The sequence below is a fragment of the Mustelus asterias genome, chromosome 20, assembly GCF_964213995.1.
Source record: "Mustelus asterias chromosome 20, sMusAst1.hap1.1, whole genome shotgun sequence".
NCBI lineage: Eukaryota > Metazoa > Chordata > Chondrichthyes > Carcharhiniformes > Triakidae > Mustelus > Mustelus asterias.
Window position 1 is genome coordinate 73,000,256 of NC_135820.1, and position 14,363 is coordinate 73,014,618.

General features: G+C 47.6%; 1 protein-coding gene across 1 annotated transcript in view; it reads left to right on the forward strand.

Annotated features, from left to right (window-relative positions):
• Positions 1–244: 244 nt before the first annotated feature.
• LOC144508633 (N-terminal EF-hand calcium-binding protein 1-like) overlaps positions 245–14,363 on the forward strand; it is a 144,003-nt gene continuing 129,884 nt past the window's right edge. Inside the window, exon 1 of the mRNA XM_078236848.1 lies at positions 245–352. Coding sequence (XP_078092974.1) covers positions 245–352 — 108 coding nt within the window. The remainder of the gene's footprint in view (positions 353–14,363) is intronic.

Genomic DNA, 14,363 nt, shown 5'->3' on the forward strand with positions numbered 1-14,363 from the left:
TACTTCATTCTCGATCCACACAGAGAGAGACAGCAACAAGAGAAGGTTTCTGAACCTGAACAGCTTCTGAGGATAGAAAAAGGGGCAAAGAGAATAATCTGGGTGAAGTGGAATTGGGGGGGTGCGGGGGACAGATTGAGCCGCTCTGTTGTCTTTTTCTTTAATTAGAGGTTCCTGGTGTGGGTTTTGTTTTTGTTTCGAAGGCTCTTTTTTACCTTCTGCTGCCCTTCGATTTGGTCCAGAGATGATGGCTTGCACGGAAATGATCACACTGTGTCTCCAGGCAGGGAAGCACACAGAGAACAACTCTGCTCGCGGCCATGCCAGCACGGGAGTACCGGTATTCATTGATGTGAGTATATAACCGCAGGACGCAGCGGGTCTGGTAGAACCTGCCGGAATGCTTACTTCTCTTTTCGGTATTTGATTTTAAGTGGAGAGGGGGAGAGAGAGAGAGAGAGAGTGAGAATCACAGAATCCCTAAATCCCTATGCGTTGGGTTGATTTACCAGCCTGTGAAACCTCATTGATATTCTCAAATGCTCTGAGCAGTTTAGCCTGGCTGTAACTCAATGTGGCTAGCGCAGCGGGGAGCGTGTACGGATCCAGGTCCCCTTTGCTCTGCATCTCTCCGTGTTGTGCCCCCCCCTCCAGAATTCTGGTCAGCTACCATCAGATAGGCACCTTCCTCCGGCGGGTGCGAGTTAAATCCGCGAGGATTGGAACAGTTTTCAGGATTTCGGAACTCCTTGCAGCCACAGCAGCTTAGCATCAATTTTAAAGTTTCCAAAATTGATCTTTTTGGCAGTGGTTGTGGGGCAGGGGTGGGTGAGGGGGGGAGGGGGGACTGCTGTTTTCAGTTCCCTCTCCTCACTCCTCATAGAATCCCTGCAGTGCAGCTGGAGGCCATTCAGCCCATCCATTCTGCACTGACAACAATCTCACCCAGGCCCTATTCCCATAACCCCACATATTTACCCTGCTAATTCCTCTGACACTAAGGGGCAATTTAGCATGGTCAATCAATCTGACCCGCACACCTTTGGACACTAAGGGGCAATTTAGCACGGCCAATCCACCTAACCCACACATCTTTGGACATTAATGGGCAATTTAGCATGGCCAATCCACCTAACCTGCACATCTTTGGACACTAAGGGGCAATTTAGCATGGCCAATCCACCTAACCTGCACATCTTTGGACACTAAGGGGCAATTTAGCATGGTCAATCCAACTAACCTGCACATCTTTGGACACTAAGGGGCAATTTAGCACGGCCAATCCCCCTAACCCACACATCCTCAGACTGTGGAGGAAACTGGAGCACCCGGAAGAAGCCCACGCAGACATGGGAAGAATGTGCAGACTCCACACAGAGACAGTGACCCAAGCCGGGAATCAAACCCAGGTCCCTGGCGCTGTGAGGCAGCAGTGCTAACCACTACGCTGCCCTGCTGGAAAGAGTGACAAGTGTAACAGTATGGTACTTGCCTGACCCCTCCCTCGGGTGAAGCAGCTGTATTTATGTTTACCTGCCACTGCAGCACTTTGAGTGTTCCCCGCATGATGCTGTGACTGTTTGAATTCAGCAGGCTTAATTGTGAAACTATCTCAAGGCAATCAGTAAGGAGTGTGGATAGTTACAGTAATATTGAACTGTGCCCTGTTAGTGCATCTAGGAAAGTTGCCCAAGAATGTTTTGCATCCCCCACCTTGGTCGCACCCTCTGTTCTGAATCAGAAACTACTGCGAAATCCAGGCTGACACTCGAGTGCGGCAGTGAGGGAGTGCTGCATTGTCGGAGGTGCCGTCCTTTTTGGGTCGGATATTAAACTGAGACCCTGTCAGCCCTCCCAGGTGGATATAAAAGATCTCATGGCACTATTTCGAAGGAGGACATGGGGGTTCGTCCCCTGTGCCTTGGCCAACATTTAACCCACACCAATATCATTAGAATGTGGGGATGGGGCCTGGGTGGGATTGTGGTCGGTGCAGCCCCGATGGGCCGAATGGCCTTCTTCTGCACTGTAGGGATTCTATGATTCTATGAATAAGCAGTGTAATAACAAAATAGTGCAGGTGCTGAAAATCTGAAACAAAAACAGAAAATTCTGGGGAATGTTCAGCAGGTCAGGCAGCGTGTGTTGGGAGGAAGAAACAGTCAACGGTTCAGCTCAGTGACTGCACCTCAATAATTATCCGACCATCATCTCATTGCTGTTTTGAGCTCTTGCTGTGTGGCGATTGGCTATTGCACTTTCTTACAACATTGACCGCAATTCACGGTGAGGCGATGGCCTAGTGGTATTGGTGCTAGATTGTTCATCCAGAAACTCTACTAATGCTCTGGGGACCCGGGTTCGAATCCCACCATGGAAGAGGCTGGAATTTGAATTCAATAAAAAAAGAATCCGTAATTAAAAATATACTGATGGCCATGAAACCATTGTTGATTGTCAGGAAAACCCATCTGGTTCATTAATGGCCTTTAGGGAAGGAAATCTGCTGTCTTTACCCGGTCTGGCCTACATGAGACTCCAGAGCCACAGCAATGTGGTTGACTCTCAACTGCCCTCCAAGGGCAACTAGGAATGGGCAACGAATGCTGACCAGCCAGAGGAGGTTCACAAGAATGATCCCAGGAATGAAGGGTTTATCATATTAGGAGCAGTTGAGGAGTCTGGGTCTATGGTCTCGATGGAGTTTAGAAGGATGAGGGGGGGATCTAATTGAAACTTACAGGATACTGAGAGGCCTGGATAGAGTAGATGTGGAGAGGATGTTTCCACTGGTGGGAGAGACTAAAGTTAAAGTTTATTTATTAGTCACAAGTAGGCTTACATTAACACTGCAATGAAGTTACTGTGAAATTCCCCTAGTTGCCACAGTCCGGCGCCTGTTCGGGTCAATGCACCCTAACCAGCACGTCTTTCAGAATGTGGGAGGAAACCGGAGCACCCGGAGGAAACCCACACAAACATGGGGAGAACTTGCAAACTCCACACAGCGACCCAAGGTCGGAATCGAACTCGGGTCCCTGGCGCAGTGAGGCAGCAGTGCTAACCACTGTGCCACCCTAGACTCGAGGGCACTGTCCATTGATCAGGTGTCTCCGGGGTCCTAAGGTTTGCCAATTCTGAAAGGTATTGAATTCAAGCATTGTTAGAGAGTTTAAAAGAGTTAGAATGAAGTTTGAGAAGCACATAACGAGAGTAATAGATAGAATCTGAAGGTATGCTGGGCACAGCTTGCAAGAAGCCGCCTCGGTCCGGCGCCATCTGGTCTTATTACGAACGCCCACCAACGCCTCTGCTTTGTCAGAAGACTAAGGAAATTTGACATGTCAACTACAACTCTCACCAACTTTTACAGATGCACCATAGAAAGCATTCTTTCTGGTTGTATCACATCTTGGTATGGCTCCTGCTCTGCCCAAGACCGCAAGAAACTACAAAAGGTCGTGAATGTAGCCCAGTCCATCACGCAAACCAGCCTCCCATCCATTGACTCTGTCTACACTTCCCGCTGCCACGGCAAAGCAGCCAGCATAATTAAGGACCCCACGCACCCCGGACATTCTCTCTTCCACCTTCTTCCGTTGGGAAAAAGATACAAAAGTCTGAGGTCACGTAGCAACCGGCTCAAGAACAGTTTCTTCCCTCCTGCCATCAGACTTTTGAATGGACCTACCTTGCATCAAGTTCTCTACACCCTAGCTATGACTGTAACACTACATTCTGCACTCTCTCGTTTCCTTCTCTATGAACGGTATGCTTTATATAGCGCGCAAGAAACAATACTTTTCACTGTACACTAATACATGTGACAATAATAAATCAGATCAACCTCAGTGTAAATGGACGCTCTTTTAAAACTGAGATGAGGAATTTCTTCAACCAGAGGGTGGTGAATCTGTGGAACTCATTACCAGAGAAGGCTGTGGAGGCCAGGTCATTGAGTGTCTTTAAAACAGAGATAGATAGGTTCTTGATCAATAAGGGGATCAAGGGTTATGGGGAGAAGGCAGGAGAATGGGGATGAGAATCATATCAACCATGATTGAATGGTGGAGCAGAATCAATGGGCCGAATGGCCTAATTCTGCTCCTGTATCTTATGGTCTTATGGAGACGCCCATGTCCCACGAGTGGACAAAAAAAAAGAACAAATGCTTCCTGGGTTGTAAAACATTTTGGAAGCCCTGAGGTTGTGAATGGCGCAGTGTAAACACAGGCCTTCTCTCCCTGGTTTACACTGATCTGAATTTAATTTGCCCATGATGCCCCAAGAGTTTGGAAAGAATATTGAGCAGGGTTTATCCTCCCGACTGCTATCCAGGACCCCATCGTGGAAATGTGCACATTCGAACATCAGATAAAGGCAGGATTGGGCTTGGATTTGGTGTCGTCTGCTGCCAAATTGTCTATCTGCATTCACACACAAGCAGAGTTTGAGGGATGGATGTGTACCCTACTCCATAGAATTCTCTCCTCCAGAAAGCAGGAAAGGCTGGGTCATTGAATTTATTTGTGGCTGAGTTAAAAAAATTGATCCTTGTTTGATGAGGGAGTCAAGGGTATGGGTGACAGGCAGAAAGTGGAGTTACAGCAACAATCATAGAGTCATAGAACCCCTACAGTGCAGAAAGGGGCCATTCGGCCCATCGAGTCTGCACCGACCACGATCCCACCCAGGCCCTATTCCCATAAGCCCTCATATTTATCCTGATAATCCCCCTGACACTAAAGGGCAATTTTAGCATGGCCAATCAACCTAACCCTCACATCTTTGGACTGTGGGAGGAAACCGGAGCAGCCGGAGGAAACCCACGCAGACACGGGGAGAATGTTGTAGAAAGCATTGTAGTTGGGAATTCAGATTGACAGCAGCGGGACCAGAGAATCCCGCCGCAAACAAACAACACGCCACCTCCCGCCGGCAGGAAACACTCGACTGGGAGGCCGGAGAATTCAGGCCAACCACATTGAAGCATACAAGAATCATCGAATCCCTACAGTGGAGAAGGAGGCCATTCGGCCCATCGAGCCTACACCGACCACAATCCCACCCAGGCCCTATTCCCATAAGCCTGTTTACCCTAGCTAGTCCCCTTGACACTAAGGGCAATTTAGCATGGCCAATCCACCTAACCTGCACATCTTTGGACTGTGGGAGGAAACCGGAGCAGCCGGAGGAAACCCAAGCAGATACGGGGAGAACGTGCAGACTCTGCACACAATAGATCAGATCAGCCACGATCTTATCGAATGGCAGAACAGGCTTGAAGGGCCAAGTGGCCTACTCCTAAGTCGGATGTTGCTCCTAGGTATCCCAGCAGAGTTGGGGAGAAATGGGAGATTAGAGGGGCCAATCTCACTGGGTGGTTAGGGAAATAAGGAGCTTGCAGCTGGAGATTGAACCGCACTCCCTGGATTTTATAGTTAGTAGCGACTGATGAACTGGCTCCAATATTGACCAAACTCTTTCAGGAGACATTTAACACCAGCTACTGAGCAGACTAGTGGAGACAAGCTGCCCTCTGTGGGATAATCCAAAAAGTAGCCAGAAAATGACAGACTGGCTCCTCTCACAGTGTCAATTATAAATTACTTGAACCATATTGTTCACTTTCATGCCATTAAGCACTTTGAATCTCACACAATTCCCTGACAGATAGTCAGCATGGTTTCTGGCTGAATGTGGACATTTTTGACTAGGCCAGAATTTATTGCCCATCCCTAATTGTCCTTGAGAAGGTGGTGGTGAGCTGCCTTCTTAAACCGCTGCACTCCATCGGATATAGCTATACTCTCAGTGCTGTGAGGGAGGGAGTTCCAGGATTTTGACTCGGTCACAATAACGGAGTGGCGATCTATTTCCAAATTGGGACGGTGAGTGGCTTGGAGGGGAACTTGGCTGTGGTGTTCCCATGCATCTGCTGCCCTTGTCCTTACCGATAGTAGAGGTTTGCCGGTTTGGAAGGTGCTGTCTAAGGATCCCTGGTGAGTTCCTGCAGTGCATCTCGTAGATGGTACACACTGCTGCTACTGTGCATTGGTGGAGGGAGTGAACTGCTGAAGGTGGTAGGTGGGGTGCCAATCAAGCAGGTTGCTTCGTCCTGGATGGTGTCGGGCTGCTTGAGCGCTGTTGGAGCTGCACTCATCCAAACAAGTGGAGAATATTCCATCACACTCCTGACTTGTGCCTTGGACAGACTTTAGTAGCTCAACAGGTGAGTTATTTTTTGCAGAATTCAGAGCCTCTGAACTGCTCTTGTAGCCACAGTATTTATGTGGCTAATCCAGTTCAGTGTCTGGTCAATGGTAACAGCCAGGATGTTGATTGTGGGGGGGTTCAGCAATGGTGATGCAATTAAATGTCAAGGGGAGATGATTGGATTCTCTCTTGTTGTATACAGACATTGCCTGGCACCGAAACATATCTAACAAAACAGAGCTTTTACTGACTGTGTGCAGTTCTGGTCACCCTATTACAGAAAGGATATTATTAAACTAGAAAGAGTGCAGAAAAGATTTACTAGGATGCTACTAGAGGCTGGATAGACTGGGACTTTTTTCCCTGGAGCGTAGGAGGCTGAGGGATGATCTTATAAAATAATGAGGGGCACAGATCAGCTAGATAGTCAACATCTTTTCCCAAAGGTAGGGGAGTCTAAAATTAGAGGGCATAGGTTTAAGGTGAGAGGGGAGAGATACAAAAGGGTCCAGAGGGGCAATTGTTTCACACAGAGGGTGGTGAGTGTCTGGAACAAGCTGCCAGAGGTCGTAGTAGAGGCGGGTATAATTTTGTCTTTTAAAAAGCATTTAGGCAGTTACATGGGTAAGATGAGTATAGAGGGATATTGGCCAAAGGCGGGCAATTGGGACTAGCTTAGAGATTTTTAAAAAAGGGCAGCATGGACAAATTGGGCCGAAGGGCCTGTTTCCATGCTGTAAACCTCTATGACTCTGACTCTCTATGACCGTCGGTGACTTATAGCGTCAAATCTTGAAAGAGGTGAAGTTTATTTATTTTATTTATTAGTGTCACAAGTAGGCTTACATTAACACTGCAATGAAGTTACTGTGAAAATCCCCTAGTCGCCACACTCCGGCACCTGTTCGGGTACGCTGAGGGGGAATTTAGCTTGGTCAATGCAACTAACCAGCATGTCTTTCAGACTGTGGGAGGAAACCGGAGCACCCGGAGGAAACCCATGCAGACACGGGGAGAAAGTGCAAACTCCGCACAGACAGTGACCCGAGCCGGGAATCGAACCCGGACCCTTAGCGCTGTGAGGCAGTGGTGCTACTGTTGCACTGTGTTGTCCGTGTTGGTGAGGAAATGCCAGATTCAATTTAATAATGTACCTCGATTCTATAGTCTTGAAGTTTGAACAAGACTTGAAACTGCTCCGAAGTCTAGATTTCTCACAAGCCTTGGCTAACATTCCTCATGAAAAGTTCTTGTTCAAAACTATAGAATCGGGGGGGGGGGGGGGGGGGGGGGGGGGGGAGGGAGGTGAGGGGGGGGGGGAGGGGGGGAGGGGGACATTGTTAAATTGAATCTGGCATTTCCTTACCAACTAGCGTGGCATGGTGGCACAGTGGTTCACACTCCTGCCTCACAGCTGTGGAGTTTTCTTCCTTCCTGAAATGTAAGAAAGGAAGGAGAGTTTGTACTTAGCTGTGTTGGATTAGCAGATGAGTGGCTTCTGGAAACAGCCGCAATCTAAGGGTGAGATTTAAGTGAGAAGGAAGGGATGGTTAAAAGCTCTTCATGTTCATCTTGCAGCAGGCTGCCTTTTCCGAGAGGATGTAAAGATCTTTGAGTATTTTTGGAGCTGCTCTCATCCAGATAGGTGGGAGTATTCCAATCACTCTCCTGACTTGTGCCAAAGCTAACAGGCTTTGGAGAGGCAGGAGATGAGTTATTTTTTGCTTGTTCCAGACACTTACCACCCTCTGAGTGAAAAAATTGTCCCCCGGACCCTTTTATCTCTCCCCTCTCACCTTAAACCTATGCCCTCTAGTTTTAGACTCCCCTAACTTTGGGAAAAGATATTGACTATCTAGCTGATCTATGCCCCTTATTATTTTATAGACCTCTATAAGATCACGCCTCAGCCTCCTACGCTCCAGGGAAAAAAGTCCCAGTCTATCCAGCCTCTCCTTATAACTCAATCCATCAAGTCCAGGTAGCATCCTACTCTCCACAAGGCACCACGTTTCTGGCACGCCCCCGTCTAGGATTTTCACAACCTCCTCTTCAAGTGGGGAGAGTAGATGGATAAAGTGTGGACCTTCCCCTTCGTGTGGCTTCCTGCTCCCTGTTATTGTGTGCCACCTGACCTTGCAGGAAAGGAGGATGCCAATCGGTCATGGAGATGCCCGTATGAAGGTGGAATGGTGTTGCTGGTGTTTGGAAGCTGTGAGAGGGTGAAGGCGGTAACAGTAAGATACAGCGGCAGAGGGAGGTGGTGCGATGTGGCTATTGGGTCAAATGTTGAGAGCACCATCAGATTTCAGTGAGTAATAGATACCCAGGCAACAGAATGTTTGGGAAGGTGAGGAGTTAATGTCCAAGGGGGTTATGTGGCCATCGGAAAAGAAATAGCACCTGGTCAGACTGTTGCCTCATTCTAAAGTGAGGAGAAGATGGAGAGGCAGGCTAGGAGTTTCCACTTTGGCTGCCATCGACGATCTTGGTACAATTTGGGGTGGCACAGTGCTTAGCACTGCTGCCTCACAGCTCCAGGGACCCAGGTTCGATTCCCGGCTTGGGTCACTATCTGTGTGGAATTTGCACATTCTCCCCGTTTCCTCCGGGTGCTCTGGTTTCCTCCCACAATCTGAAAGACGTGCTGGTTAGGTGCATTGGCCGTGCTAAATTCTCCCTCTGTGTACCCAAACAGGCGTCGGAGTGTGGCGACTAGGGGATTTTCACAGTAACTTCATTGCGGTGTTAATGTAAGCCTACTTGTGACAATAATAAATTAATAAACTTAAAAAAAAGTGCTCAAATATACACCCATTTTGGGACGAGCTTTTTCCACCTCAAGTTTGCACTGAAAATTCATAGAATCATAGGAGGCCATTCGGCCTGTCAGGCCTGCACTGACACCCGAGGCCCTGTTACCCCACCTATTTACCGTGCTCGAACCCCCCTGACAAGAGGGGCAAGTTATCATGGCCAAATCACCTAACCCCGCACATCTTTGCACTGTGGGAGGAAACCAGAGTACCCAGAGGAAACCCACGCAGACATGGGGAGATCGTGCAGACTCCACACAGACAGTGACCCAAGCTGGGAATCGAACCTGGGTCCCTGGCGCTGTGAGGCAGCAGTGCTAACCACTGTGCCACCGTGCCACCCTAATTATTTGCATGTCGCCAAATGCAAAACCATGGACCAATGCAATCGAATGGCATTTCAGAAAGTAATTGTGAGAAGAAGTAACACTTGCATTGAAAAGAAATCCTGATTGGTAACTTGGTCGATTTATTAGGACAACTGAAAATAGATTTATCACTGTAGAGTAATGGGTTAATGAGACCACGATGTTAATGATGATGTGAGCATGATAATAAGGATCAGCCACTAGAGAGGCTCCAAGAGAGCAAGATACAGAATGACACCTGTCCTGCAAACCGTGTGCTCTTTCTAAATAGTTCTGTATGAATAGTTTCTGAGAAACTCGATACCAACTACCTCAAGTCCCTCACAGAATATACAAAACTCATCAAGGGATGGTAAGACTACACCTGCTCCTATTTCCTATGTTCTTATTAGAATCACTAGCTAACATACCAACACTGATACGTTTGCACGGATTCCAAATGGTGTCAGTCTTCTAACTCCTCTTCATTTGGGGTTATATACCCCTCCATGTACTGCATGGAGGCACCTCCTAGTCACTTCACACACAAACGGGCGCTCATGCAGAGACCAGAATGAACCTTTCTGTTTGGTAGAAAATGGATGCAAAATTGGCTTGATGGCAGAGGGTGGTTGTAGAGGGTTGTTTTTCAAACTGGAGGCCTGTGACCAGTGGTGTGCCCCAGGCATCGGTGCTGTGTCCACTGTTATTTGTCATTTATATCAATGATTTGGATGAGAATTTAGTAGGCATGGTTAGTAAGTTTGCAGATGACACCAAAATTGGTGGCATAGTGGACAATGAAGAAAGTTATCCAGGATTGCAACGGTATCTTGATCAATTGGGCCAGTGGGCTGACGAATGGCAGATGGAGTTTAATTTATATAAATGCGAAGTGATGCATTTTGGTAGATCGAACCAGGGCAGGACTTACTCAGTTAATGGTAGGGCGTTGAGGAGAGTTACAGGACAAAGAGATCTAGGGGTACAGATTCATAGCTCCTTGAAAGTGGAGTCACGGGTGGACAGAGTGGTGAAGAAGGCATTCGGCATGCTTGGTTTCATTGGTCAGAACATTGAATACAAGAGTTGGGACATCTTGTTGAAGTTGTACAAGGCATTAGTCAGGCCACACTTGGAATACTGTGTACAGTTCTGGTCACCCTATTATAGAAAGGATATTATTAAACTAGAAAGAGTGCAGAAAAAATTTACTAGGATGCTACTGGGACCTGATGGTTTGAGTTCATAGAATAGAATCCCGACAGTGCAGAAGGAGGCCATTCGGCCCATCGAGCCTACACCGACCACAATCCCACCCAGGCGCTATCCCCATAACCCTACTTATTTACCCTAGCTAGTCCACCTGACACTAAGGGGCAATTTAGCATAGCCAATCAACCTAATCCGCACATCTTTGGAGTGTGGGAGGAAACCGGAGCACCCCGGAGGAAACCCACGCAGACACGGGGAGAATGTGCAAAATCCACACAGATAGTGGCCCAAGCCGGGAATCAAACCTGGGTCCCTGGCGCTGTGACACAGCAGTGCTAACCACTGTGCTACCGTGCCTTTAAGTTACAAGGAGAGGCTGGATAGATTTGGACTTTTTTCCCTGGAGCATAGGAGACTTAAGGGGTGATCTTATAGAGGTTTATAAAATAATGAGAGCCATAGAGTATGGACTGCCTGCTGTGATGGTGGAGTCGGACACTTTAGGAACTTTCAAGCAGTTATTGGATAGGCACATGGAGCACACCAGAATGATAGGGAGTGGGATAGCTTGATCTTGGTTTCGGACAAAGCTCGGCACAACATCGAGGGCCGAAGGGCCTGTACTGTGCTGTACTGTTCTATGTTCTATGTTCTATAGATCAGTTCGATAGTCAACATCTTTTTCCAAAGGTAGGGGAGTCTTAAACTAGAGGGCATGGGTTAAAGGTGAAAGGGGAGAGATACAAATGGGTCCAAAGGGGCAATTGTTTCACACACAGGGTGGTGAGTGTCTGGAACGAGCTGTCAGAGGCAGTAGTAGAGGCGGGTACAATTTTGTCTTTTAAAAAGCATTTAGACAGTTACATGGGTAAGATGGGCATAGAGGGAAATGGACCAAACGCGGGCAATTGGGACTAGCTTAGTGGTTAAAAAAAAAGGGCGGCATGGACAAGTTGGGCCGAAGGGCATGTTTCCATGCTGTAAACCTCTATGACTCCATGTAGGAGTGAATGATCAGATCTGACATACTGTCCACATTGAATATTAATTAATTGCTTAAAAACTGCCATTAAATGTTTCAATGCTGGCTCTGACTCAGCGATTCCCATTTGGAAGCTATAATGGGAAGAACCGTGGGATGTGGAAATGTCAATGCAGCAAGACAATATCAAGAACCCTCGAGACTAATTGGGAAGAAGCATATTCAGGGTAATATAAAATAGCCTTGCATCGCATCGAGTCTGCACTTTGTCTGCAGTGTGAGCACAGAAGTTACCAGTCGGCCGGACAAGGAACAAAAATATACTTCAGAAGCTTGTTAAAGGATGGATTTTAGAAAGGGGGGTTTGACAGGAAGCGATTTATCAAAATTGAATTGCTGGAACAAGATTAGGCCATTGCGTCCCCCGAGGCTGTTCCCCATTCAATGGCTGCCACAGCTTATTCTAACTCTAGTTACTCATCTTGCCTCTGTGTCCCTTAACAAACAAGATTCAATCTGTCTTAGTTTAGACATTTTTAATTGAGCACAACCTCAGCAGCTTTCTGCAGGAGCCGGTTCCAGGTTTCGACTCATCTTTGTGTGAGGAAGTACTTAGAATCCTACAGTGCAGAAGGAGGCCACTCGGACCATCGGGTCTGCGCCGACCAGGCCCTAATCCCATCACCCCACATATTTACCCTGCTAATCCCCCTGACACTAAGGGTCAATTTAGCACGGCCAATCAATCTAACCCGCACATCTTTGGACTGTGGGAGGAAACTGGAGCACTCAGAGGAAACCCACGCAGACATGGGGAGAACGTGCAGAGTCCACACAGACAGTCACCCGAGGCTGGAATCGAACCTGGGTCCCTGGCGCTGTGAGGCAGCAGTGCTAACCACTGTGCCACTGTCAGCCTAGTTCTGACGAAAGGCCATTGGCTCACATTTTAACTTTCTTTCACCACAGATGCTGACTGACCTGCTGAGTATTTCCAGCATGACCTGCTCTTATTTCACTGTAGCTCAGTTGTTTCTGAGCACAAGACCCATCCATAACTTCAGCCCACAGTCTAAATTGACCTTCGGGTGCTCAAAGGGTTAAATTATGGAGACAAGTTACATATGGACTGGGCTTGTAATTCCCAGGAATGTAGAAGATTAGGAGGAGATCTAATTGAGCTGTTAAAAATGCAATTTATAGGGTAGGGAACTCACCAAGATTCCTTAAGCAGCACCTTCAAAACCTACAACTGCCACCATCTAGAAGTGATGTGGCAAGACTGTTCTCTTCCTGTTGGGGAGCACTTCAGCGGTCACGGGCATTCGGCCTCTGATATTCGGGTAAGCGTTCTCCAAGGCGGCCTTCGCGACACACGACGGCGCAGAGTCGCTGAGCAGAAACTGATAGCCAAGTTCCGCACACACGAGGACGGCCTCAACCGGGATATTGGGTTCATGTCACACTATTTGTAACCCCCACAGTTTGCCTGGACCTGCAGAGTTTCACTGGCTGTCTTGTCTGGAGATAATACACATCTTTTTAGCCTGTCTTGATGCTCTCTCCACTCACGTTGTTTGTTTCTTAAAAACTTGATTAGCTGTAAGTATTTGCATTCCAACCATTATTCATGTAAATTGAGTCTGTGTCTTTATATGTCCTGTTTGTGAACAGAATTCCCACTCACCTGAAGAAGGGGCTTGGAGCTCCGAAAGCTTGTGTGGCTTTTGCTACCAAATAAACCTGTTGGACTTTAACCTGGTGTTGTTAAACTTCTTACCATCTAGAAGGACATGGGCAACAGATATCTGGGGAGAAAAGCAAATTACTGCGGGTGCTGGAATCTGAAACCAAAGGAGAAAATGCTGGAAAATCTCAGCAGGTCTGACAGCATCTGTAAGGAGAGAAAAGAGCTGACGTTTCGAGTCCAGATGACCCTTTGTCAAAGCTAAAAGGCACAGAAAGTGGGAGATATTTATACTGCAGGGGGAGGGAATGAAAGATGAGTCATAGCCCCTGGGAGATACCTGGGGGACACCACCACCTGGAGGTTCCCCTCCAAGTCACTCAAAATCCTGACTTGGAAATATTGCAGTTCCTCCACTGTCATTGGGTCAAAATCTTGGAACCCCCTCCCTATCAGCATTGTGGGTGTACCTACTCCTAGGGGACTACAGCGGTTCAAGGCAGCAACTCAGCACCAAGTTCTCAAAGGCAGCTGGGGATGGGCAATATAACGCTGGTCCTATATTTTCTCCAGTGTGGGGCAAGTTTAATATTAAAGCTGGACTATTTAGGGGTGATGCCAGGAGGCAGTTTTCTACAGAGAGTGGCGGAAACCTGGAGCTCTCTGTTGAGGCCAGGTTAAGGTGGGGGTGTGATAGGTCAATTTAAAAATTCAGGACTGAGATTGATAGTCTTTTGTTAGGCAAGGGATTAAAGAATATGAAACCAGGGCAGATAGATGGAGTTAAGATATGGGCTAGACTACTGTGGCCAGTTTTGGTCTCCTTATTTAAGAAAGGACATAACTGCATTGGAAGAGGTTCGAAGAAGATTCACTTGACTGATTCCTGGGATGAGGGAGTTATGAGGAAAGGTCGGGCCTGTATCCATCAGAGTTTTGGAAGCGGTGATCTGACTGAAACATGTAAGTTCTTCAGGGGACTTGACAGTGCAGATATGGAAGGATGGGATTTTCCAGCCTCGCCCACTCGTCAGGATCATCCAGTCCTGCTGAAAGTTAACAGACTTCTTTGCTGGGCCGGTGAATCTCCCGCAGTGGGT